Source organism: Mus musculus, chromosome 15 (genome assembly GCF_000001635.26).
Source record: "Mus musculus strain C57BL/6J chromosome 15, GRCm38.p6 C57BL/6J".
Lineage (NCBI taxonomy): Eukaryota > Metazoa > Chordata > Mammalia > Rodentia > Muridae > Mus > Mus musculus.
Genome location: NC_000081.6, coordinates 79258195 through 79285573, shown reverse-complemented (window position 1 = coordinate 79285573; position 27379 = coordinate 79258195). Strand labels below are relative to the sequence as shown.

General features: G+C 52.0%; 1 protein-coding gene across 6 annotated transcripts; it reads left to right on the top strand.

The window, feature by feature from the left end:
• Positions 1-17: 17 nt before the first annotated feature.
• Baiap2l2 (BAI1-associated protein 2-like 2) lies at positions 18-27379 on the top strand. Of its 6 annotated transcripts, none has more exons than XM_006520679.2 (14): positions 18-236; positions 924-999; positions 1481-1567; positions 2087-2148; positions 13978-14049; positions 14256-14372; positions 14922-15068; positions 23609-23761; positions 24034-24172; positions 24287-24500; positions 25800-25922; positions 26200-26386; positions 26727-26770; positions 26922-27379. In XM_006520679.2, exons 1-14 carry the CDS (start codon positions 186-188, stop codon positions 26995-26997), a joined length of 1548 nt encoding a protein of 515 aa, XP_006520742.1. In that variant the 5' UTR covers positions 18-185; the 3' UTR covers positions 26998-27379. The 6 variants fall into 6 exon arrangements, with proteins under 6 accessions (XP_006520742.1, NP_808248.1, XP_006520745.1 ...); NM_177580.3 differs by having other exon boundaries at positions 65-236; positions 26179-26386; XM_006520682.4 differs by lacking the exons at positions 18-236; positions 924-999; positions 1481-1567; ... (2 more) ...; positions 14256-14372; positions 14922-15068 and adding an exon at positions 20001-20435 and having other exon boundaries at positions 26179-26386.

Sequence of the window (27379 nt, the reverse complement as noted above, 5' to 3'; positions counted from 1 at the left end):
CACATCGACATCCCCCCCCCACTCCGCTGGTGAATAATTAAGCAGCCACCTCCTCCCAGCCTACAGTCCATCTGCAGGGCCTACTCTACAGCCACCTCTGCCTGCTGCCTGTCCAGAGCACTGGGCACGGGGCACACCCAGCCAGCCACTAGCCACCTGCCTCCTTGGTGCCAGCACCACCTTCCATGGCCCCCGAAATGGACCAGTTCTACAGGTCCACCATGGCCATCTACAAGGTGAGCATGGAGAAGCTGGGCTGGCTTCAGGACAGAGGGAGAGAACCCAGGCTGGGCTCAAGTGTAGGTTGGGTTTGGGGGTCCTCAGGAGTTATGTGGAAGATCCTTCCCCATGCGTGCTTCACATACCTTTACCACTATGAGGTAGAAAGTAGGCAGCCTGTTGGATAGATGAGAAGCTGAGCTGGCAGAGGTTAAACAGCTTGTTCAAGGTCACCAAGGGAAAGGAAGGTGCAGCAGGGATTGGAGTCAAGACCCAGTTCAAAGTGTGGGGGTTACTTCCACTACCCAGAGTGTCCCTCCAGCCCAGGGTGGTAACCCAGCCACATGGTAGACCCCCGGGGGTCTTTTTGAGATGGGGATAATGTCAACAGGTGAGGTCTGGACACAGGACAGCTGAGCTGTGCCCAGTGGGGAGGCGTTAGATAGGTGGGCATCATTCAACCAGTGAGACCAAGAGAACTCTGGGGTGCACCATGTCAGGGGGGACCAAGCCTTTCTGAGGCTGGCTGTGGGGGACACGTGGCTTCGAATTGGCTCCCAGAAAAATGCCACTCAGGCCTCTGTAGGAAGCAGCCAGGATTCTGGTAACCCCAAGGGTCAGGGTGGCCTCACAGGGCTAGGTGCTTCTGTCCATCTGTCCTTCTTTCCACCACCATGGCTGGCATCCCTTGCCCTCCGGTTCAGAGCATCATGGAGCAGTTTAATCCCGCCCTGGAGAATCTGGTGTACCTGGGCAACAACTACCTCCGGGCCTTCCATGGTGAGTCTACGCTGGTACTCAGCCCCTGCCCTCACTGGGGCTGCAGCCATAGCTCAGTGCTCCTTGCTTGGTACTGGGCTCACCCTCAGCTCTGGGTCCCGCAATTCACCCTTGTACCCCTCCCCACACACGCCAAGAGCCGGAGATGCCTTTCCACACAGCCTTGCCCTCACTGTGTATCGTGCCCTTAGCTTTACAAGAGTATGTGTACACATGCCTTCATGGGCACACATGCACACACGCCGTCATGAGCACACATGCACACAACACCTTCATGGGCACACAGGTACGCAGCCCTCCCTCGGGAGACACATGGAAGGCCTTCCTCGGCAGCAGCCAGGCTGGTGCCTCTTTGTTCTCTGGCAGTACTGGACATTACCCAGAGATGCTTCTCCCTACTCCATCACATCTCAGGATCCCCTCCACACAATCAGGGTAGCACAGATTGAGTACTGGGCCTAACCTTTGACCTCTCCTGCAGCTCTGTCCGAGGCGGCTGAGGTGTATTTCAGCGCCATACAGAAGATTGGGGAGCAGGCCCTACAGAGCTCCACATCGCAGATTCTGGGTGAGGTGACTGTGTCCCCCCAAGCCTCTGCCAACTGTCTTAGCTCTGGACCCTTCTCTTGGGTTTTGCTGTTTTATTTTTGTTATTCTGTTTTTCCAGACAGGGTCCCTCTCTCTGTGTAGACCAGGCTGACCTCACACACTCTGAGAGATCTGCCAGCCTCTGCCCCCAAGTGCTGGAATTAGAGGCATGGGCCACCCCCTCCCAGCTTCCCTGTGTTCTTATTGTCTCCTCAGACCTCCAGGGCTTCCTAGGACTTCCTATTATATGTTACCTTCCTAAAGCCTCCACCTCAACACAGGCCTAGTGCTGGGAGCCCCATCTCTTATGCTTGTACCCCAGCTCTTCCCTACCCCTCTCTGTAGTTGCCAAGTCCTGAGTCAGAGAGCCAGATGGGAAATCCTTGGACTTTGGTCCCCAAGCTATTCAGGAACATCCCGAGCTTGGGCTGGCTTCTGCCAGGAGGAAGGCAGGTGGAGCAGGCTCCCCCACACTAAAGGCCGCCCCTCTTGCCTCCAGGGGAGATCTTGGTTCAGATGTCAGACACCCAGCGGCACTTGAACTCAGACCTGGAGGTGGTGGTGAGTATCGGGCCCCAGGGCCAGCATCACTCAAGCAGATGGGCTGCTGTTCAAGAAAGGAGGCCCAGAGGCTGGGAGAGCAGATCAGGTGGTGAAGCGCTTGCCCTGCAAGCACCAGGGCCCGAGGTCAGATCCTCAACACCAACGACGACATAGAAGTCCAAGCAAGCATGGTGGCACCTGCCTATAATCTCAGCTCTGGGGAGACGGAGGCGGGAAGGTCCTAGGCTTGCTGGCCAGATAGTCTTGAAATCAGTGAGCTACAAGTCAGCGAGAGACCCTGTCTTGAAAAAAGACCAGCTGTCTCCCTGCAGCTTTCACACACATGTACACACACATACAAGCCTGCGCATGCATCATGCATTCGAGGGATGGGGGAGACACACCAGCTCACTCTCTCAGCCCCACATCTGTGGGGAATCTCTTGGGCTCTGCTGGCCCTTGGTAACATGGAGACAAGTTGGCCCTGACGCAGGCTCAGCTGGCACCGCCTTTTTTGTCCCATTTTATCAAGGAGCCGAGTCTCAGGGTCCAGGCATCATTGCCTGCAATTCTAGAATGAGTGGAGGAGCTAAGGAGACAAAGGTCTATCACAGCAGGCCCAGGGCATTGCCCCTCCCCATCCCTGCTCCTTCTCCATCTCCCCACTTGCAGTCCCTGGCATCTGAATGCCACTCTAAGAGCGACCACACCTTCACTGCTGTTAGGAGCAAATACAGGTGTCTCAACAAAGACCTTGGCTGGCACACCCAGCGGTCCTGTCCACACCCCAAGTCCCAGCCCTGCTCCTCTGAACATCTGGACCTTTGCAGGTGTGGCCATGGACTGCTATCCTGCAGGTCTCACGGCCCAGGACTCTCCTCTCCAGCCCTTCCTCCCGCAGTCTGGCACAGGGGCCCCTTCTCCCAACATGCCCTCCTCCTGGACACCAGCAGGTGCTTCTGTTTGCTCCCAGCAATGAGATTGAAGGCAGGAAGCTATTCAGGCTCGGAGCCTGGCTCCACTACTCACTGGCTTTGGAACCCTTGGACTCTGGACCTCAGTTTACCTATCTTTAAAAAAATTATTTATTTATTTGTTTTATGTATGTGAGTACACTGTAGCTGTACAGATGGTTGTGAGCCTTCAAGTGGTTGTTGGGAATTGAATTTTAGGACCTCTGCTTGCTCCGGTCGTCCCAGCTCACTCTGGTTGGCCCTGCTCGCTCTGACTCAAAGATTTACTTATTATTATATCTAAGTACACTGTAGCTGGCTTCAGATGCTCCAGAAGAGGGCGTCAGATCTCATTACAGATAGTTGTGAGCCACCATGTGTTAACTGAACTCAGGACCTTTGGAAGAGCAGTCAGTGTTCTTACCCACTGAGCCATCTTCGCCAGCCCCTCAGTTTACCTATCTAAAAGAAAAATGGAGATAGCTACATTCCCTGGTAGAGCTCTCTAGGGGGATGGAGCGAATCAGTAAGTTGAAGCTGTTTACTAGGACTGGGGATGTAGCTCAGTTGGTAGAAAGGCCTTGTCTAGCACCCAGGAGACCCTGGGTTCGATCCCAGCGCTGCATACAAGATAGGCTTGGTGGCATAGACCTAGAATCATGGCATGAGGAAGCAGAGGCAGAAGGACCAGAAATTTGAGGCCATCCTCAGCTGCATAGCAAGATTGGGGTTACCCTGGGCTACATGAGTCTCTATCTTAAGGAACTGTTTTCTGGCAGGTTGAACTGTGGGCTTCTGAGCTGAGCTAATCAAGTCTTAACTTGCCTGCCTGCGCCTGCTCCTCTCTGATCCAGGGCCAGCAAAGGCTAGGGTGTGTCCTCTTTGCTCTGGAGCTCCAGGTCCTACAGGGGCTCTAGGCAGGGCTTCCCTGGGTGTGGGAGGGAGTGGGGCTTGCTAGATGCATGAAGAGCTTCCCAGAATGCATTGCAGCAGGAAGTAGTAGCTGGGGAGCCTGGAGGCCCTGCAGGGTGAAGAGATGGGTGTGGCCTGATGGTGAAGGGCCCTTGGAAATTTTGACTGACAGTTCCTGCTTTCCAACTTATAAGGGGCTCTCTTCCAACTTATTAGGGTGCTCTCTTTGACACAGAGACTGGTTTTTCCGATAGAAATATATATGGTCCTATACACGACAGTCGTACTAGCACTGCTGGTACCAGGACTTCACAAACACTTGGCCCAGTACCAAGCCCCCAGCACCTGCTTGGACTTGGTTGTTGGTTATAGAACTTGGCTCTCTGTGCTCCTGTGTTCACCTGGGCTGGGCAGGGACGAATGTCACCCAGGCCCACTCTGTAAGGAGAGATGTGTCTCCAGGCACCAACATCTTGGCTGTGACAACTAGACAGGGCCCCCAGCCAGAGCCACGCCAAGTAGAACAGGACCATGGCCTCTCCCTTAGATTCTCTGTCCCATACAGACACCTGCTGGGCACCGTTGGAAACGGCTGGGGTACAGACAGAAACCTCACCCTCTCACAGAGGGGCCAGGCCAAACAAACGGGCAGTGACCATGTGTCCCACAGTAAATTCAAACTTTGCCATGGAGCAAAAGAAGACAGAATGGGGATGTTTGGGGACTGCAAAAGGAAGCCGTGCCCAGGAAAGGGATGTTGGGGCAGGCCTTGGGGAAGGTGGGGGAAGTCCCCCCGGGAATAGGGACACTGGCTGCAGCAGGCAGCAAGAGCCATCAGAGCCATGGGTGGTCATTGCTTTCTAAACGTGGCACTATCAGTAGCTTTTTGAGTGAAGAAAACAAGTCTCACTTAAATTAAAGAAAATAAAAAGAAAACCTTTTCCAAATAGAAGAATTAAAGATAAAGAGAGCAACTCTCATTCACTAAGTAAGCATGCTAGCACTGAGTGTCTCATGTGTGTGTGTGTGGAGTCTCATGTCGGGGGGGGGGGTGGGGGGAGCGGTGACAGGTGGCCCAGCCTAGCAGCAGCATCACCTCCAGGTCTAGAACTCCGCCTCCCCTCCCCCCAGCCCCAGCATCAGGAAGCTCCTCTGCTGTTGCCTGTGGAGACCACAAGAGGGCGCCCTTGACGTTGGAGTCACAGGCTCTTGAGCGTGGTCTGCTGTGGATGCTGGGAACACAGCTCAGGTCCTCTGCAAGAGTGGTATGTGCTCACAAAGCCTGAGCCACCTTATTTAATTAGAGACATGGTTTCCTGTATAGTCCTGGATGGTCTGAAACTTGATGTGTAGACTAGGCTAGCCTCTAATTCATAGGCTGCCTGCCTCTACCTCTCAAGCCCTAATTTGATGTTTAGAAAATCTTTATCTTTATGTTTCTATATGTCTGTATGTCACCTGTGTGCAGGTGTCTGTAGAGGTCAGAAAACAGTGTCAGATCCCTTGGAGCTGGAGTTAGAGGTGGTTGTGAGCCACCTCGTGTGGATGCTAGGAGCCAAACTCTTGCCAAACTCGCTGACAGCAGCAAGCATTCCTTCCCAATTCTAATTTAATGTTTTTACCCACACCATTATTGCTACTGTCAGTGCCAGCGCCGTCAGCCTCCTGTGCGTACATCAGTCCTGAGCAATGGTTATCTCTGTGGAAGATCTTTAGCCAGGGAAGGCTGGATCTCCGCTTCTAAGCCCTTTAGCTGGGATCCTGTGCTGTGCAGTGAGTCTAGGAGCTCTGGCCTCACCACTTCTTCTGCTGCTATAGAGGTGGAGTTAGTTCTTTCTCCCTGCGGCCCCATGCTGGGTTTGTTTGTTTGTTTGTTTTAGGTTTCAGGGCATACTCGTATATACACAAATGCCTATGTGCAGTGGAGCAAGGTTCAACTTCAGTGTCTTCTTCCTTTCTTCACCTTAGTTTTTGAAGCACAGTTTCCTACTGAACCTGGAACTCGCCAATGCAGCTAGACTGGGGGGCTCGTGAGCACTGGGCATCCACCTGTCTCCATCCTTCAGCTCTAGGGTTACAGGGACATGCCACCATGCCCAACTTTCTATGTGAGGGAATCCAAGCTCAGACCCTCATGGTTAAAAGGCAGACACACCTGAGGTGTGCTCTTTCTTTCGTTTTTCAAAATAACTTTATTTAATTTTATTTTATATGCATTGGTGTTTTGCCTGTATGTTTGTCTGAGCGAGCTGCCTTGTGGTTGCTGGGAACTGAACCTGGGTCCTCTGGAAGAGCAGTGAGTGCTCCCAACCACTGAGCCATCCCTCCAGCCCCGGGTGTACCTTATTTATTTTTATTTTATTTTATGCATATGAGCACTTTGCCTGCATATATGTTTGTATACCATGTGTGTACAGTGCTCATGGAGGCCAGAAGAGGGCGTCCTCTGGACCTGGATTTTTTTTTTGTTGTTGTTGTTTTGTTTTTTCGAGACAGGGTTTCTCTGTGTAGCACTGGCTGTCCTGGAACTCACTCTGTAGACCAGGCTGGCCTCGAACTCAGAAATCTGCCTGCCTCTGCCTCCCAAGTGCTGGGATTAAAGGCGTGTACCACCACTGCCCAGCTTGGACCTGGAATTTTAACTAAACCCAGTTCCTCTGTAGGAGTAGCAAAATTCTTATCTACCGAGCCATCTCTCCAGACCCTTTCTTCTTCCTCTTCCTTCTCATCTTCTCTGATGTCGCTTGTTTTATACCAGAGCAGGATACCAGTGTCTCCATCTATTGCTGTCTTATTATCTTGAGTCTCTCACTGAGCCAAAAGCTTGCCGCTTTGGCCAGGCTGGCTGGACAGCTCATGGAACCTGCCTCTCTCCACCTCCCCCCCACCCTCCCTCCTCCCCCTCCCCCTCCCCCCACCTGGGTTGTAGACGCACACAGGAGTTTGATCTCGATTCTTAGCATTTAGAGACCGAGGGCTGAGCCATCTCTCCAGCTCCACATAATTTCAAGTTTATTTTTTAAAATGATTTATTTATTTTTATTTGTTGTGTGCATTGGTGTCTTGCCTGCATGTATGTCTGCATGAGGGCATCAGATCACACGGAACTGGGGTTTCAGACAGCTGGGAACTGCCATGGAGGTGCCGGGAATTGAACCCAGATCCTTTGGAAGAGCAGCCAATGTTCTTAACCACTAAGCCACCTCTCTTGCCCTTCAGTTTATTTTTTTAATTTAAAGTAGTTGTCTTGAATTATTTTCCTTTTTTTGTATAGTTTCTTCAGAGGCTCTTATGTTATCTGTATGTTAGACTTTGAAAGCCTGTCTTTAATTTAGTCTCTTCCTCTTGAGTATTTGATGTTTTCTGGGTTTTTGTTTTGTTTTGTTTTAAACACTGTTTGTTTAATAACCAGAGCTAGGGTTACCAACAAAGCCCCAGGCCATGTCACTACTGTTAAATCATTATTTCCTACTTTATATGTACTTTATAATTTCATGTGTCGTGTGTAGGGTTGCTTTATTCTGTCACAGTGCTTTGAGACTCAGCTGTGTGAGCACCCACAGACTGTCTGTCCAGCCCTGAGGGGCCAGGCGGGTTCCCTCCAGCTGACAGCTGTTAGTCAGTTCTGGGTTGTCACAAAGAAACCCGCTGAAAACTTGCTGACGGTTTTTCATGGGGCTCTCGTTTCTGCTGGGCAGCTGGGAGTGAAATCGCACTCACTTCTGCTGGGAGTGAAATCTTCGGTCTGGCGGGGTTCTCACATAGTCACGCTTAGTTTCCTGGGGAAGTCTGGATGAGTGTCTGGAGCTTTTGAGCTCTGATCTCCCATCACGATGAGCTTGGCTCACCTCAGGACAGTCAGTATTTTGTTTTTTCTTCTTGGGTATGGAATGTTCCTTGATGTGGCTTTGTTTTTGTTTTTGTTTTTTTGGTTTTTTTTTTTTTGTGGCTTTGTTTTGTGACCCAGATTGCTGTGACTGGGACGCATTTGCTGGTCATCTGTCTGTCCTCTTTTGTGAGCATCTGCTTAGCATTAGTACTGACCTTTTTTTTTTTTTTAAACAAGGGTCTTGCTGGGCGTGGTAGCGCATGCCTTTAATCCCAGCACTTGGGAGGCAGAGGCAGGTGGATTTCTGAGTTCGAGGCCAGCCTGGTCTACAGAGTGAGTTCTAGGACAGCCAGGGCTATACAGAGAAACCCTGTCTCAAAAAAACAAAAAAAAAAAAAAAAAGACTTGCCTTGGTCATGGTATCTGTTCACGGCAGTAAAACCCTAACCAAGACACACAGTCTCACAGCAAACTCCGTCCATGATACTCTGGTCTTGCACTCTTTCTGTCCCCTCTTCCAAAGTGCACCCTGAGCCTTAGGTGCAGGAGTCATTTTGTGGATGTAGCCACTGGGACTGGGCTGCATGGCTCCGTATCAGTTGTGGTTTTCTGTGATGGTGTCTGTCAAAGAGGAGTGTCCGTGGCGAGGGCTGAGGACCACACTTGCATGTGGGTATTAGGACAAATGATTAGAGTGTCCTTAGGGCTTGTTCTGGTTAAGTAAAATGGTGGCTGTAGATTCTCTTCCAAGAGACTTCACTGGCTCTGAGTAGTTAGCTAGATTTCGGTACCAGGCATGGTTTTCCTCTTGGCGAGAGGTCTTAAGTCCAATTAAATAGCTGCTGGTCACCACCAGTATATGCACGTCACTACTGTACTACTGAGCCCTTAGGATTACCTGCCTGCCTGCCATGCTGGCCAAGATTGTGCTTTATTGGAGCCATAGCTGAGTATCTATTCATTTTATTTACTTTTTTATTTAATGTGTATGGGTGTTTTGTCTTCATGGAGGCGGGAGGAAGATGTCAGATATCCTGGGACCAGAGTGAGAGATGGCTGTGAACCACCATGTGGGTACTTGGAAATGAACCCAGGTACTATAGGAGAGCAACCGGTACTCATAGCCACTCAGCCATACCTCTGGCCTCTCTATTCATTGGGTCAGATGGTGGGACACCTTTAATCCCAGCACTCAGAAGGCAGAGGCAGGCAGATCTCTGTGAGTTCAAGGCCAGCCTGCTCTATATAGTGAGTTTCGAACCAGTCAGGATAAGTAGTATGACCCTGTCTGTGGGAGACCAAAAGAGGATGTCTCATCCCCTAGAGCTAGAGTTCCAGATGATTGTGAACTGCTATGTACGTGCTAGGAACCAAATGCAGGCCTTCAGCAAGATCAGCCCATGCTCTGAACACCCCCGTCCCACCCTGCCGTCTCCAGCCTGATCAGTCTTTGAGGGGCAAGAATTACTGATTTTTGTAAATGACTTGTGCTTATATCTTAGCTGAGAAACATTTGCTGTCCCATGGCAATGGTGTCCCCCTGTTTTCTTCTGGAAACTATCTTCCTGGCTTTACATCCATTGTTGATCCTTCTCAAACTCACCCTTGTATGTAGAGTCATTGTACACACACACACACACACACACACACACACACACACACCACGGATAATCAGATATCCCAACTCCACTGGAAAAGTCTCCTTTAGCCATCTTGGCCACGACTGGGCTCTTGCTCTGGTCCATGGTGGTATGTAGGGGCCGTGTCTGTCCCTTGCTCTGTCCCTTGCTCTGTCCCTTGCTCTGTCCCTTGCTCTGTCCCTTGCTCTGTCCCTTGCTGGTGTTCTGCTGGAGGCCTGTTTCACACCGTCCCAACCAGGCAGTTGAGCATGAGCATGGAGAGCAGGTGGGCTAAGAACTTGGCTTCTCTTTGATGAGATAATTTGCCTGCCGAGACCCTTTCTGTTTATTTATAAATCATAGAATCAGCTTGTCAGCCTCTTCAGGAAAGCCTGCTGGTATTTAACAGGGATTTCTTTGTGAGTCACCTTAACCATTTGCCTTTAGATAACCCCTAGTCTGGAGCCCACCCCACCCCCCTTGATTTTTCTAAGTGATGCTGTATCATTTTTCAGCCTAGCGGTGTTACATATCCTAGGATAAGCTAGTTCCTGTTTATCTGACGTTTTAAAATCTTTGTGTGAATTGTGTGTGCTGTATATGAATGCGTTCATTTGTGTGTGAGTACAGGGTGTGTTGTGTGCCATGCCACGGCGCAGTTGTGGAGGTCAGAGGACAACCCCAGGTCCCCGTCCTTGCCTTCACCTTGTGTGAGATATGTCTTCTTTGTTGTTCTGTTGAGACCTACACCAGGCTAACCGGTCTGTGAGCTTCCAGGGAGTCTCCTGTCTTTCCCTTCCCTCTTGCCAGAGGTTCACTGGGATTCCCTGTGCTACTGTGTACTGCTTTACATGGGTCCTAGGGATTCGAACTCAGATCCTCACACCTGCTCAGCAAGAGCTTCACCCACTGAGGTTCCCCCGCTCCCAGCCCTATTTGATGCATTTGAAGTCATTTTAAATGGCATTACCAACTCCATTTTTCTTTTTTTTTTTTTTTTTTTTTTTTTTTTTTTAAGATTTATTTATTTATTATATGGAAATACATTGTAGCTGTCTTCAGACACTCCAGAAGAAGGCATCAGATCTCGTTACGGATGGTTGTGAGCCACCATGTGGTTGCTGGGATTTGAACTCTGGACCTTTGGAAGAGCAGTCGGGTGCTCTTACCCACTGAGCCATCTCACCAGCCCCCCCAACTCCATTTTTCAATAGTTCATTGCTTAGCTGGGTGAAGTTGTGCATACCTGTAATCGTAATACCCCAGAGGCTAAGGCAGGAGAATTTTAAGTTCAAGGATAGCCTGGGCTATGTAGCAAGACCCTGTCTCAAAAAATAAACCTCAGCCAGGCGTGGCACATGCCTTTAATCCCAGCACTTGGGAGGCAGAGGCAGGCGGATTTCTGAGTTCAAGGCCAGCCTGGTCTACAGAGCGAGTCCCAGGACAGCCAGGACTACACAGAGAAACCTTGTCTCGTAAAACCAAAAAAAAAAAAAAAAAAAACTTCAGTTGTATATTGCTTGACTTCTATTCTAATAGGATGAGTGTGACTCCCATACTTACTAAGATCTTTAGCACAGGGAAGAAGGACAGAAGCAGAAAAGACAGCAGGGCCAGATGCAGTCCCTTGGGGAGGGGTGATGTGGTCAGGGGAGGGGTGGCTGTGCGATGGCTGGTGCCTGGGAGAGATCAGACTAAAGACAGAGCCGTCAGGATTCTCTCAGAGATGGAGGGCAGATGTGAGAGGGAGAAGTTGAGATTGATATCCAGGCTGGCCAATTAGACCAGGGGTTCCCAACCTTCCTAATGCCGTGACCCTTTAATACAGCTCCTCGTGTTGTAGTGACCCCTGCAACCATAAAATTATTTGGGTTGCTACTTCATAACTATCATTTTTCACTGTTATGAATCATAATGTAAGTCTTTGATATACAAAATATTTACTATGTGCCCCTGATGGGGTCACAACCCACAGGTTAAGAACTGCTGACCTAGACCCACAGGGTTGCTGGCAGCAGAGGTTCTTTTTAGCATGGAATACGAGGTCTGGAAAGTCAGACCTGGTGTGTTGGGATGGGGTCTGAGCTGTGCATCTGGGAATTATCAAAAATTGCTTCCCAAACTGCAAGAGAAGCAGAACCCTACAGCCTGCACTTCCAGCGCCAGGAGGCCACCTTAGCAGTGAGAGGAAGAAGAGTTGGGCTAAGCAGAGCTGTGGGAAGGCCTCTGAGGGAGAGCAAGTGTCTGCTGTGTGGAATGTAGTGTTGGGGGGTGACTGTCATTGGAGGACTGGGAAAGCACTGCCATTGGCCTGGTGGCTGAGCCGGGACACAGGAGGACAAGGGCCAGGCTTGTTCCGTTGAAGCAGCTTCCCAAAGGCTCCTTATCCAGCTGAGGATGTACCTCTGTGGTAGAGCTAGCCAGGCATGTGCCAGGCTCTGGGTTTGAAAGGCAGGGCAGCTCCTGGCCTCAATGGCGAGAGTTCTCGGTGAGCTTGCTGGCCCTCACAGGGCTTCGTGGCTGGTACTGTGCTGTGAAGCTGGCTTCAGTTTCCTGTGCCTTTCTGTGATAACCTCACAGGACCCTCTTATGCCATGAGTATGCCTTGTAAGGACAGGTAGAAGGAATCCCTAAGCCTTCCCTAGAAGGCTGAGTAGTATGGTGTGGTGTGGTGTGGTGTAGTTTGGTGGTGGTGTGTGTGTATGTGTGTGTGTGTATGCGTGCCCTGAGCCACCTGCAGATGACAGGCAGTCCTGCAGCAAGCACCCTTGCTTGAGCTCAGTCTCTGTGAAGGACCACTTCAGCCTGAGAAAGACTATCACACTCCCTATGGCACTTGACCCCCCTCGGATGAGTGAGCCCGTGTCTTCTGCACCTTTGGCCACCACAGTGGGAGGGGGTGAGATATGGCTGTCTGGATTTATTGTCTTTGTTTATGGACTTTGTGCCTCGGTTCACACAGGACGGAAAACAGAGGGAGCCATGTTGCCCTCCATAGGCACGAGAACACAGGCAGAGCGCACATGAGCAGTGAAAAAAGAGACTCGGCTTTGCTGCCACGCTGATTAGCCCCCTGAGGGGCGTGATAAGGGACTTCTGCAGCTGGAGGGTCAGGCCAAGCTGCTCTGCTTCCCACTCATGCCCACTCGTGGAGTTCTGTGGCTTTCTGTGTCACGGTCTCCACAGGCAGGCTCTCCCTGTTAAAGTGTTCTGAGCGTGTCCAGTGTGTTAGCTTGGTCCATTTAAAATATTCTGTGGCTTCCCAAGAGGTTCAAGGCTATTTCTACACTTCTACCATTCACTGTCTTTACTGATGCTCTGGTCACAGAGTGGCTTTGGTTTCAGGACCTGCCCAACCCCACACCTTCCCTAAGCTCCGTGGTTTATATTGGCTGGTTGGGCTGAGATAGGGGTGTGCAGAACACCCAGATGTGTCTGCCCGGAAATCGCAGGATGGACAAGCATGTTAGGTGTAAGGAGCTCTGCACCTGACCAGTAGTCCCGCCAGCAGAAACACTCGGTATTCTAGAGTGATCCACGTTTCTTTTCTTTTCTTTTCTTTTCTTTTCTTTTCTTTTCTTTCTTTTTTTTTTTTTTTTTTTTTTGGTTTTTTGAGACAGGGTTTCTCTGTGTAGCTAGCCCTGGCTGTCCTGGAACTCTCTTTGTAGACCAGGCTGGCCTTGAACTCAGAAATCCGCCTGCCTCTGCCTCCCGAGTGCTGGGATTAAAGGTGGCTCAGTGGTTAAGAGCACCAACTGCGCTTCCAGAGGTCCTGAGTTCAAATGATCCACATTTCTATTTCTTGTTTTTATAAAGATTCCCCGGGCACAGGTTGGCGGTGGCAGGTGTGGTTCAAGGGCTAGACTGGCACTGGCAGACCAGTCACGACAAGTTCTCAGGAGCAGCCACTGGAGAACCTTCAGCTTGTGCTAGTATACTAACTCTCAGCACCTGGGTTCCCAGAATTCCTTTTCTGTGTGGTATCTTCGCCCCAGGGGAAGGGCCCAGGGCAGCAGGAAGTCTTACACAGGGGAAGAAAGGATACAGGAAGACATGCTGAGCTGTCGGAAGTGAATGTGACAGAGGGATGGGGGTAAACTTGTTCCCATGAAGCCAATACCCAATGGCTCAGGCCTGACTTCTTCCCAGCATCGGGAGGCCTCAGAGAGGCTGATAGAGGGTATGGGGACATGCCAGGACCCTACCCAGCCCACAGCATCAGAACTCATAAGACCAAGTCCTGGGGAAACCGAAACCCAGCGTAGTAGCATAGCAACTAGTTCAAAGTCACAAAGCAAATTGGAAGCAAAAGGAGAGCAGCTCACACACACACACACACACACACACACACACACACACATATACACACACACATATACATATATACACACATACATATACATATAAATATACATATATATATAATTTGGACTTTTTTGAGGTGGGCAGCATTGTGATAACAAGTAAATCTGTTGGGGTGTTGGGGTCTGGGTCAAAGGGCACCCTGGTCACACCCATCCTGCGCTCCGCTCAGGTGCAGACATTCCACGGAGACTTGCTTCAGCACATGGAGAAGAACACCAAGCTGGACATGCAGTTCATCAAGGTAAGTCTGTCCCTCTGTCCCTCTACCCCAGCCCCTCCCAGGCAGGACACACAGATACCCCTCGCAATAGAAGGGCCACACAGGGCAGCGCCAAGCATTCATCTGACCCAGATTGTACATAGTCCCATCTGGGCCCCTCGGTCCATTACTTTGAGTCCTGACCTCTTTAATGTGCGGATCCCCTGCCTGTCTCTGTCCTACCCCAGGATAGCTGCCAACACTACGAGATTGAGTATCGCCACCGAGCGGCCAACCTGGAGAAGTGCATGTCTGAGCTATGGCGCATGGAACGCAAGAGAGACAAAAACGCGCGGGAGATGAAGGTATGAAAGCGTGAGAGGCTGAGGACAGGTCTCTGGGGGAAACCTAGCACCCTTGTGAGCTGCCCAAAAAGAACACAGCTGTGGGGAGCACAGCTGGATAGTCACCGACGGCCACCCTCAGCATCCCTCCCTTCCTCAGTCTCACTGAGAAAATGAGATCATTGGCCCCGCAGAGCAAACGTTCCACTCACAGCGTGCCTGGAAAGAAGCATTCAGTCCCTGCAAGGTCACTCCCATCCCCGCCTCTGTCTCTGGGATCCAAACCCAAGATTCAACCTTTGCTTCCTTTAGCGCCTTTTAATGAGCTCCGGTCTCTCTCTCCCCTTCCAAGGAGAGCATCACTCATACTCCCATCCCTGTTTCCTTAAACCGCCATCTCTATGGCAACGTCTGCACGCCTCTGTGCAGGGTACCAGAAACAGAGCCATAGTACCCAGGCCAGTGGGTCACAGGGTGAAGATGCAAACTGCGTGTTCAGGGGAGGATTGGAGAGGGACATCTAAGTCAGAAGGGCTCAGACCCCTAGCCAGAATCTTCTCCTGCCCCCAGGAGAGTGTGAACCGGCTGCACGCCCAGATGCAGGCCTTCGTGTCCGAGAGCAAGCGCGCCGCCGAGCTGGAAGAGAAGCGGCGCTACCGCTTCCTGGCTGAGAAGCACCTGCTGCTCTCCAACACTTTCCTGCAGTTCTTGGGCCGGGTGAGTCGGGCTGGGGAGAGCAAGCCACGCCCTCCCGGGGCGGTTGTGCGACTGCGCAGGACGCAGGAGCAGGAACGCTCCTTCCTTCCCCTTTGCTTTCTTTGAGTAGCAATTAATCTCGCCACACTGTTTCTGTGTTCATTTGTATGTATTGTTAATTCATGGTTTGTTTTGCAGACACATGTTTATGCACTCAAATTCAAGTCACTTATTTAATTAGGTCAGAGGATCGTTCTGAGAAGTTGGTTGTCTTTCAACTTTTATTAACTTCCAGGAATCAAACACAGATCCTCAGGCTTTGGCTGCAATCTCCTTTACAAAGGAAAATTTTGCTGTTCCCCATAAAAAAAAATCCTGAATGTATATGCCCACCCTCCTTACATTCGGTGGTAGGTTTGTTCAACAATAAGACATTAATTGTGCCGTCTAAGTGAACCCCTTGAAGCTTTGTGCGGTCTGCAGAACAGTCCGGTCTTCTCAATTCTATTGGATTGCTAATACGTTTGTTTTCTGTATTTAGTTATCATGTTGTTTTGTGCTTTGAGGCTTAAGACTATTAGACCTTTCCCATAAATATCATCTCTCTCTCTCTCTCTCTCTCTCTCTCTCTCTCTCTGTGTGTGTGTGTGTGTGTGTGTGTGTGTGTGTTTGATGTTCTCTTAGTCTGGTTTTATGCTTTTAATTGCACTCTAATTCTAACATTGGTCTTGTTTCTCTTCATGTATGGATTTCTGTTAACAACATGTGGACTAGGTTTTGGCGTTTGACCAGTCTGACAACCTGTGATGATGATGATGGTGGTGATAGTGGTGATGGCGATGATGGTGATTTCCTCTTTTCTCCCTTCTTTTTCCCTATTTCTGGCCTTCCTCCTCCTCTTTTTTCCTTGAGGCAACATCTCATCTAGCCCACGTTGTCTTCTAACCCACTGTGTAGCTAAAGATGAACTTTAACGTTTAACCCTCCTTCCTCTATCTCCAAGTACTGGAGTGACAGGCACGTTGCACCATACACAGGGTCGTGTGGTGCTAGAGACTGAGCCCAGGCGGGACTATCTTCATTCGTGCAGACGGGAGCTCTACCAGCAGAGCTGCATTCGCAGCCCACAGCCTAACTTCTAAATTGGAATTCCACTGCCCCCATTCAAACTGATGCCGGCTACACCTAGGGTGGGGTTCTCAACCTGGGGGTCACGACCCCTTTGGGGTTGACTGATCTTTCACAGGGGTTGCCTGAGACCATTGGAAAGCGCAGATATTTATTTACACTATGATTCGTAATCGTAGCAAAATGACAGTTATGAAGTAGCAGCAAAAATAACTATGGCTGAGGGTCACCACAACATGAGGAACTGTATTAAAGGGTTGCAGCATTAGGAAGGTTGAGAACCACTGGTCTAGGGTGTATCTTCCTAACTGACCTGAGCTGACTGTGTACCCCACTTGTCCTTCCTTCCCTCACCCCTCATTCTTATCAGCCTGGTTGAGTCACTGTGTCCTCATACTGCCCTCTCTGTCATTCCCACAGTCATGGATACATCATTTCTTATATTCTCTCAAGGGATGCTATGGCCATCCCCCCACTCACCACAGATGACTAGCTGTTTTCTGTTAGATGTACAGTACACAACATAACCACAAATCAAGTGTAGAGCCCAACCCAGTTCCCTGCTGCCACTCCCCATCTGGTCCTCTGCTCTGCACGACCCCTGATCACTTCCTGTCTCAGGAGAGTGGCCCATTGTGGGCATTCATAGCAAAGGAGCCATTGGAGGTGGGGCCCTTGTTACTGGCTTTCCTCTCCCTGCAGAAGTGAGTTCCATTGTCTGGATGTCCAATCCCTGCTGGTTGCTGGAGGAAGGAGGCTATTCTTTGAAACATCCTTAATAGAGCCACTGTGTGGCAGGTTCTCATTTCCCTTGGGTATTCAGCTATGGGAGTGTGTGGTCCTATGATAGTGTCACATTCAACCATTTGAGAAACTTCCTGATACTCGTCCTAAGTCCTACACCATTTTGCCTGTCAGTTTGTGATCTTGCCACATCCTCACCTGCCCCTTATTACAGTCATTTTGCTTTTAGCCATTGTCTTACTTAGGGTTTTATTGTTCAAAATAGACACCATGACCACAGCCACTCTTATAAAGGACAACATTTAATTGGGGCTGCCTTACACTTTCAGAGGTTCAGTCCATTATCATGGCGGGAAGCATGGCATCATGCGGGCAGACATGGTGCTGGAGGAGCCTAGAGTTCTACATCTTCATTCAAAGGCAGCCAGGAGGAGGGTCTCTTCTGCTCTGGGCGGAGCTTGAGCACTAGAAGCCCTCAAAGCCCACCTACACAGTGACACACTTGCTCCAACAAGGCCACACCTCGAAATAGTGCCACATCCCATGGACCAAGCATATTCAAACCACCACAGTCATCCTCTGTGGCATGAGGTGGAATCTGTGTGTTGGTCTGCATTTTCCTAAATGCTAAAGACTAGGTATCACTTCCCGGCTTGGTGGCCACTGCATCTCGCCTTTGGGAGGAAGTTGCTTTCTGCCTGTGTCCGGAACAGCTAACCTCCAACCTCCAATGTTACATGGAGCTCAGGGGGAAGCCATGTGTGAATCAAACCAACCTCCCCTGTACACAGACAACAGGAGGCATGTCCTCTGCCCTACCTGCGATGTGGGATACCCCAGATCTGACTCCTGTGGGGTCAGAAAAGACAGACTAACTTCCTCATGACCTAAGGGTATTATGCAACAGATTCCAACTCTGGAAGGCTAAAGAGAAGAAGGGGAGGGCCAAAGATCTCCAAAGAGGAAGGAATGTGTCGTTGAGGTCCCTACCAGGTGGAATAGGGGCTGGTGTTTTCCCTCATAAAGAATTCCTGTAATTCTCTGGGTGGTGAAAGCTTGCAGTGTTTGTTAGAGGAACTTGGTAAGACAGATGTAAGGGCAGGGACCAAAGAGGAAAGTTAGCACAGTCCCAGTGATTGGACTGCCAACGGGGTGACCCACAGTCTCTAAGCAGTCAGGTGTCCTTCCAGGAAATATTGTCTGAGATAGTTGTTTAGCATTTTCTCTACTCAGATTAGTTCACATGAAAACAGCATCCTTCTGTTAGGAAGGTACAGAGGCCTCCCTTTGGCAGTCCTTCAGTGGAGTCCTCTACGATTTTAGAGGAGCACTGCAGCCAGGAAATCTATGTCATTTCGTAGGGTGATGGTGCTCTGTTGTACCAGGGTCAGGTCTTCCTTCATCTGATAGGCTTGGCCGTGCTGTACCTGTTGGAGCTCTATCACTGATGCCCCTCTAGGAGTACAGGTGTGGCCGGAGGCTTGTCTTTCTCCTGATTTTATGGACAAGATATTGATGAGTGCTATATCCTGGGAGAACATCCAAGCCTAGCTTGAGGAAGACTGTGGCACATTGCCCTTCAGGGTGGCAGCTGTGAAGTGCCCTCCTGACACACAAAGCAAGTCCCGTTTGATGCCATTGCCATGGAAACCAACGGGTACTATTTGTTTCTGGTTGTATGCAACCTCATTGATATAAGCTAAGCAGGAGTCGTCTATTGGCAGGTTAGTTTGCATTGGGCTGGGGATGACTGTCCAGTGCTCAGAGACTAAATAGTTTGTGCTCACAGAAACAGGAATGGCGTTGGCCCTTAGAGACAACTGTGAAGTTTGGAGTTTGCCCCATGAGTGTACAATGGTTAGCTCCCAAATTATGTCAGCCGTATGCTCCCTGTTCAATAAATAAGTTGACTCTTTGTCCCTGTGTGGGTGCCCCTGCCTATGCCCCTGGACTAGCAATATCAGTGCAGTAAATGGCAGATGTGAAGACGTATGGAGGGTAAGGATGAGGGCTGGGCAGCAGGGGGATTGCTATTGGCAGGGGTGGTGGGAGCGTTGTGGGGAGAAGGGTCATAGGTTGGATCAAAAGCCAGAGAACTGGAGAGGGTCATGTGGGGGCCAGATTGGAGCTGGTAATGGCCACTATTGAAGGGGTATGGCGGCAGCTTTGAATGGATAATTGAATGAACCTGGTAGACAGAACGAGAAAATGGAGCGCTTTAAAATTGCCTTGGAGACAAGCTGAGGGAGAGCCTTTTGGGGGAGATAATTTAGAGCCCGTTTTATAATTTGGTTTACATTTGGAATGAGAAGCAAGACTGGTGGGAAGTCTTATTCCACTGCCTAGGGTGTGCCCCAGGTTTAGGGAGAAGATGAAATGAACTTATTAGGAGGGATCATTCCCACTAAGACTTAGGGGAACCACAAAGTTAATTGTGGACGTTTCCCCGGAACCTCCAAGCCTTTGTGATTCAGAGGGGGAGTAAGAAGCCCCTAGAACTTCTGGAGTCTGGTCAGTGCGCCTCTGAGTTCCCTTGTCCTGCGGAATTTGGGTGCGTGGATGGCAGCGATCAGCCTGGAGATCAGAGAGTCTGAGAGAAGAGGTAGAGGAAGATGGAGGGGGAGGGGTCAGAGGAAAGCAGAGACTGAGGTTCTGTGGACAAGACCTGCACTCACTCTTCATGAAGCCAGAGGTCTCTAAGACCGGAGGTCTCAGGTCAGACTGCTGGCTGTTTACAGTGTATAGAGTGTTCAAGCTCCCAAAGGACTAACCCAGGGTGGTGGGAAAGGAAGGCTTTCTGGCTGGAAGACCTTGAAAGGGTTTCAGCACTAGATGTAAGAAAAGTGAGGCAGAGATGCAGATGGGCTTCGTCTCACCAGGGCGAGGCTGCTGTATTGGAGCGGTGAGGGGCCCAGCTTTCCTGCAGGGTGAAGGACGAGTGCACTTAGAGAGGGTTGGGACACACACACACACTATACACACACACCACACACACACACACACACCACATACATCACACACACACCACACACACATACACTACACCCACACACCACCACATACACACTCATACACCCACACACACCACATACACACACATACCACACACACACCACATACACACACACACACACACACCAGGAAGTTACAGCTAGCTTTTGTGGTTAGTCTGGAAGCCGGTTCCATTTCCTCCCATACCTGGGCATATTGTTTCTGCAGGTGAAGCATGCTCAGGCTGGGGCAGAGCAATTCTTTATGGCTTGGAGCTATTGCCCAGTGTAGCCTGACTCAAGTTCTCATGAGCCAAGGCCATTACCCGGCATATTGTGTTCCACTAAGGAAGGAGAAAGCATAGAGCGACATGTGGAGAAATGCAAGGGCGTCCTTAGCATAGGAAGGTATCTTTCCCGTTTCCTCCTGCCTCACCCAGCTCCCTGGTGAATGATACAACCATCAAGGTATCTCCAGATGCAGATGGAGAGTGGCTGAGCCCGAGGACACTGCTACACTGCACTGGTTTGTACTCTTCTGTGAGATGCTCACCTTCAGGGCCCTCCACAATAGTCTGGGGGCTGTTCTTTTAATCTTGGCTAATCAGTAGGTAAATGACCTTCTGTGGAACATCCCCTTTTAAATATGAGTTTTGTACGTGAGATTGGCTTCGTCTCCCTTTTCAGATCTGTCTTTCTTCACTGGGACACGTCATAATCTTTTCTTTCACTTTGCTTATTGATTTATGGGCAGTTTCTTTTTCTTTCCACACTATGCCCACACATGTGTGTGTGGGTCTGAGTACCAGAGACTTCCCACAGAGATCTCTGACCAGGCCTGGTGCGAGGGTTCCAGCAAAGGAAAGCAAGTGCAGGCAGGGAGGTGAAGTCACTTCCCCACTTCCGCGGAGGACGGCTCTACCTCTGTCTTTGCCGTGCCTTCCAGGTTACTCCGTAATTCCTTGCCGCCCTGCACTGAGTCCGGTCAGGCTGGGCGGACAAGAAGCTGACTAGCCAGTAAGGAGTGCGGCAGGGCCTCAGGCGGTGCTTCGGGAGAGCAGATCTCTTCCCAAGTGTTATAGCTCTTAGGACAAAGGCTCGGACAATGGAGTAGTTCTAGCACACCTTTATTCCCTGGATAGGACTTATATACAGTTTTGGGGATGATTCAGGGTTTGACAGCAGGTGCTTCTCATTGGCTTAGACTGAGAGTTTGGGGAAACCTTATTTGCATGTAGGAGGGCTTGGATCAGCTACTATGTGATTGATGCATACCTTTCTGCAGGGGGGCTGTGGGAGGCTGTAGCTACATGACAGGAACCAGGTGCCCAGGAGGCCACCGGGGCTCCGGGGTTCCAGTCCTTTGCTTGACCGGAGACCAGACTGTCTGTGCACAGCACCCCACCCCACATGTGTGTGGTAGGGTCTGAGGTTCATGTCTCATGTCTTCTTCTCCAACTTGCTTACTGGGTGTCTTAGTTAGGATTTAATTGCTGTGAAGAGACACCATGACCAAAGCAACCCTTATAAAGGAAAACAATTCATTGGGGCTGGCTTGCAGGTTCAGAGGTTTTAGTCCATTATCGCCAGAGTGGGAAGCATGGCAGCGTGCAGGCAGACGTGGTGCTGGAGGAGCTGAGAGTTCTACATCTTGTTGTTTGCAGAGAGCAGAAGGAGACTGTGTGCCACACTGGGCCTAGCTTGAGCATAGATGACCCTAAACCCCACCCCTGCAGTGACACACTTCCTTTAGCAAGGCCACGCCCGCTCAAAAAAAGACCACACCTCCTAAAAGTGCCCCTCCCTATGGGCCAAACATTCAAATTGAATAGGGCCATACCTATTCAAACCACCACACTGGGCGAGGCTCTCTTGCTGAACTCAGAACTCACTGGAGCTGGATTGGCCAGGCAAGCTAGCCTGCTCAAGAGGGAACCTAGGACTTGCCAGGTTTTAGGGTTCTGGGGAATTCAAACTCCCATCCTTAGTGCTCTACCCACAGAGCCGGCTCCTCAGTCTTCATTTGTTTTTTTGGCAACGCTAGACGTGAACCACAGGGGCTGACACATGTTAGGTGAGTGCCTACCCCGGAGCTGTGTCCCAGCTTGCCGCCGGGAGCTTTCTCCTGTTCTGGAAAAAACCTTGGTGGTGACCCATGACTATGTAATAACCAGGCTAGCTTAGAACTTGCTATGCAGGCCAGGATAGACTCAAACTTGAAGCTATTCTCCTGCCTCTCACTCCTGAGTGCTGGGATTAGAGAGTGCCACATTAAACTCCTGATCTCTCAGCCTCTACCTCCTGAACACTGGGATTAAGGCATTTATCATCATGTGTGGCTTATGCCAGGCCTGGGATGGAGTGTGAGGCTTCGTGCATGCTAAGCTAATACTCTACCAACCACAGGACACCCCGGCCCTCATTTGATTTTTTTTTTAAGTATTGATGTATTTGTGGGTATGCATACGTGTGCAAGTGTGGTCAGTGGGTTCTTACCTTCTACCTTGTTGAGACAGGGTCTCTTGTCACTGTTGCTACTGCACTTTGTACCCCAGGCCAGCTGGCCTGTCAGTCTCCTGTCTCCACCTCCCATCTCCCTGTAGGAATGTTCATCTCACACATTTGGGCCACCAGGCTTACCCTCTGAGTCATCTCTTCTTTTCACACTTAGGGGCTCTTATCCAAGAATCTCCTTTCCACTCCACTGTCTATTCTTAGATTCTTGCATGGTGTCTTCTCTGGTTTTGGAAGTCCAGATCCATTCTGCTTCTCTGTGGGTGCTGTTTAACAGGGCTGGGCAGAGTTGAGAAGTCAGTTCTGCCAGGCCAGCCTTGATGCCTCTCAAATTGGGTTAAAGTCCCTCTAAAACATCAGCCAAGGCCTGATGTGCCAGCCACACCTGAAGCGCCTCCCTGAGCTCCTCTGCTAATTACCGGCTGCAAGGAAATATGGTATCCACCCAGGCCTGCTGGACCAGCTGCTCCTACAACCCAGGGTCTGTGGTCACTGCTCTGAATCGGCCAGCAGCGGCTCCAGCTGCCAAGGAGAAATCCTTGAAAGGTGACCATAGGGGGCGCCCCTGCTGCTCAGGGAGACCAGATGAGTGAGCCAAGGAGATAAAGCCAGGTGTCTTCATTGATTGATCTCTCTGCTTTATTAACCGAGGCAGTCTTCTTGATGAACGCGGAACTCGAGAGTCGTTGGGCTCATCTAGCTAGCCAGGTGTCCGGGAGACCCACATCCGGCTTAGACACTTTGTCCAGGAGACCCACATACGACTTAGACACTTTGTTCGGGAGACCCACATACGGCTTAGACACTTTGCTCAAACTTCCGAGTTCGACTTTTTTTTTTCTTTCTTTAATAAATAAAGCATCTATCCAGCTTGCTCAGATTAGGACCCAAAGAGAGATGCGTGCATGGTGAAGGACCATAGCCCCCTATAAAGCCCAGAGCCTGACAGGCCCTTGATTTTCTTAGCAATGGGCCAGGGAAGGGTGGGCAAACCTCAGTGGGTGTGGTTAAGCCCAGCAGATCTGGGCTGCCCCAGCATCCTCTACAAGGGCTGGGGTGCTGGCCTCTTTCACGAGAAAGGCAGGCTCTGGAATAAGGGGTGGGGTGCTTAAGGAATCCACAAGATGTCGCACCTGTAGGGCTCCGGGGTCTGCGAGCCACTCTTGACTCAGTGTCTCCCGCCAGGCCCGGGGGATGCTGCAGAACCGCGTCTTGCTATGGAAGGAGCAATCGGAGGCCAGCCGCAGCCCGTCGCGTGCCCACTCCCCGGGGCTGCTGGGCCCCGCGCTGGGGCCGCCCTACCCCTCGGGCCGCCTGACGCCCACCCGGCTGGACATGGTGAGGCCCTGGCCGCCCCCGCCGCCCTTCGCGCCCCCGCCGCCCTTCTCTGGGCCCTGGGCGCCGCCTCCCTGCGCCTGGAGCCCGCCGCCCCCTGCGCCCCCGCTCTACGCCGCGCCCCTAGCGCCCTGGCGCCGGGGTGTCGCCTCAGCGCCCCTATGGTGGCCCCACCGTGTCCCCAACCCTTACGCCGACATCTGGGATTGGGGTTGGGGGCGGGGCTAGCTAGGCTCCGCCCCTCCCGCCCCACCCCCTGCCCTCTCCCCTCGCAGCCCCCGAGGCCCCTGGGAGAGTACGGCTCCCCCCGCAGCCGGCACGGCTCCGGCTCCTACGGCCCCGAGCCCGCCGAGGCGAGGTCCGCGTCCCAGTTGGAGCCAGACCGCCGATCGCTGCCCCGGACGCCGTCGGCCTGTGGGTACCTAGCACCCAAGGGTGCAGGGGGCGGGCTGGGAAGGAGCTGTGGGTTGGGCTTCAGCAGGAAGGATGGATAAACTGCTCACAAAACTTCCACTCTCATCCCCGCAGCCTCGCTCTACGCTAGCAGCACCCAGCGCTCGCGGTCCAATTCCTTCGGCGAGCGCCTGGGCGGCGGCGGCGCCAGGAGAGTCCGCGCCCTGGTCTCCCACTCGGAGGGTGCCAATCACACGCTGCTGCGCTTCTCGGCTGGAGACGTAGTTGAGGTGCTGGTGCCCGAAGCTCAGAACGGCTGGCTCTACGGCAAACTGGAGGGCTCGTCCGCGTGAGTGGAGCCCCAGGGTCTGTGCTCCACCGAGGTTTCCCGGCCTCCCCTTCTCCAACCTCTGTCCGCCTCAGTTTACTCGGCCACTCCTAGGGCTGAGATGAGTCAAATAGGAGGGCTGATGGGATGGATGGGCAGCGGGCTCTCAGAAGCGAGGGGCTCAACAAAACCCCTGCCTCTGTGCCCTCCTGTGCTGGAGCTGAGATAGAGATGGAGACGTGGAATAGCTCACAGCCCTGAAGAATTTACTCGGGCTTTTCTACACCCTAATGTGGAGGCGGGAGAAGCAGACACCTCGGAGTCTCCACACAACCTGGAGCACAGGGAGGGACTGGTGGCCCACTAGAGAGTATGCGGGGCTCTGGTTTCTACAGGAGGGGACAGGGTGTAGCTCAGCCTGCACCTCTCCTCTATCTTCAATAGAGGCCAATGCATGAACCCTGAAGGGCCAAGAGGTGACCACTGGGCACCCTCCTACAGGAGTCTGGGGGTGGTGGATGATGGCGGAGGGCTGAGGTGGGGGTCGTGTTGGTCCAGGTGGAAATGGAGTAGAAGACAGAGAAACTGGGAGGGTAGGGGCAGAGTAAGATGTGGGTGTGAACTGACTAGATAGGGGGTGGACTAATGGGTGATATACTGCAGGAGGCCAGTGGGTGGCTTCCCAGGTGAGTTATGGGTGGGTGAGCAGAGGTGGGGAGGTAACGTGGCTTCCAGTTAAGGGTGGAAGTCAAGACTCCTCAGTGTCCTATGGACCAGGAGCAGAGGTGACTGGGGGTCTGAACTGCAGGCTTGCAGTGGGTACCATGGCGACCCACAATGTGCCACAGATGATTTGCAGAGCCTGGCACAAAGCCTACTAGATACTACTGCCCTACCCACCAGCAGGGCAAAGGTTAGAGCAAGCGTCTCCTCACTGGGCCCGGCTTGTTAGGTCAGCCACTTTTGGATGAGGGGTACTCTTTGGAGAAGATCCTCCCAACATCTGCTGCCCATGGGCTTTCTGAAAGATTAAGGAGTACCAGAACTGGTGGCTGGGGTCCCTCATCACTGGGCAACCCACTAGCCCGGGCCGACTCCAAACCGGTGCGGAGCAGTGAGCCAGAGAAATAACCAGGGGCCCATGGTTGAGGGACATCACCAGATGACCTTGAACAGCCTCCTGTCTTACCTTCCAACTGCTGCTCTCCCAGGAGCCTCAGCCCCTGGTGGGGCATGAGGCTAAGTACCACGGGTTCGGTTTGGCCCAGACTACTGCGAAAGCCACGCTGGCTCAAGGGGCCCTTGGTGTCTGCCCTACAGGAGTGGCTGGTTCCCTGAGGCCTATGTGAAACCTGTGGAGGAGATACCAGTGAATCCCATGAACCCTGTGGCCCCTATGAACTCCATGGCCCCCATGAGCCCAATGAATGAACTGCCTTCCAGGTACCTTAGTTGGTGGGGTGGTGCCCTCAGGGCATCCCAGCCTCCCCTCCAGGAGACATCCATGAGATAATCTAATAGGTCTGGCTTCTTTGGTCTTTGGAGAACTGTGGCTCAGGTCTCCCACCTCCGAATGACGGTGTCTGTCTGTATAGCTCACTGTGCCTCCTGTCAGGGCCCCTTCACAGCCCCTGCTCCCCAGCCTCAGACCCGGCAGATGGGAGGGGGCCACCAGGCCTGCCTGCTTTCTCTGACTCAGGTCCTACCCACTCCGGGGCAGCCACAGCCTTGATGACCTCTTGGACCGGCCAGGCAATCCCACAGCGTCTTCGGAATACTGGGATAGTCAGTCCCGCTCGCGGACCCCGAGCCGTGTCCCCAGCCGTGCCCCCAGCCCCGCACCCCCGCCCTTACCCAGCAGCAGGCGCAGCAGTGTGGGCAGCATGGGGGCAGCCACCGACGTCAAGGTCAGCCCCACCTGTCTTCGGCCTGGCCAGACCTATGGAATAGCCCAGCAAGGGAGACCCTGACTACTGCTCTCCAGGGGATGGGAGGGAAGTGGTGGTGAAGGAGTGGGCTGAGACCACAGGGTCACCAGCCTTACCTTGCAGGGGCAGTGAGCCCCAGGCACTGTGCAAAGTGTAGAACTTTCTCAACTGTGAAACCAGACTTTTGGCTGCACAGTGTTCTCAAATCTGGCCCTGCAGGGCCTCTACCTCCCAGTTTTATGCTCTCCTGGGGTGAGTGGTGGGACCCCCCCGCCCCCGTCTTTCCTTTCGTCCCTGAACCTGCCCTCCCTTCGTGCAGAAACTTATGTCCTGGGAACAGAACCCCCCAGAGCTCTTTCCACGGTGAGTGCTGCGGGCAGGAGGCCAGATGGGAGCAGGTGACTCAAAGCAGGAGGGCTGCGAGAAGCAGCCACCTGGCCAGCGGCCTGGCCACGCCCCCTAGGCCCTGAGCCAATGGGGATCCGTATCCCTCACTCCAGCCTATCCCCCACAGGGGTACAAATCCCTTTGCCACCGTGAAGCTTCGTCCCACAGTCACCAACGACCGCTCAGCACCCCTCATCCGCTGAGGCAAAGCCCTCCGCCGGGGCCTGAGGTGGCCCAGTACACCTGCCCAGAGCTATTCCATCCGGCAGCAGGCAGCAGCAGCAGTGGATCTGAGATGCCAGGCGCCAACCCAGGGGACCATTCTTACCCCTTTGCCCCTAGCCCAGGATCTCCCTGAGGGCTGGACTTGCAACAGGAAGCAGGTAGAAGGGGGTGGAAGCATAGAGCAACTTGTTGCTTTCGGGACCCAAAGACTCTTCCGGGGATCCAGCATCTTGCCTTCCATTCTCTTTCTGCCTGTGCCCCAATGGGAAGCACCCCCTCTCCCACCTCTGTCCCAACTGTACCCCTGTTTAACTTTTTGTAAATGATAAAAAAATAAATAAATAAAGGAAGTGGACACAG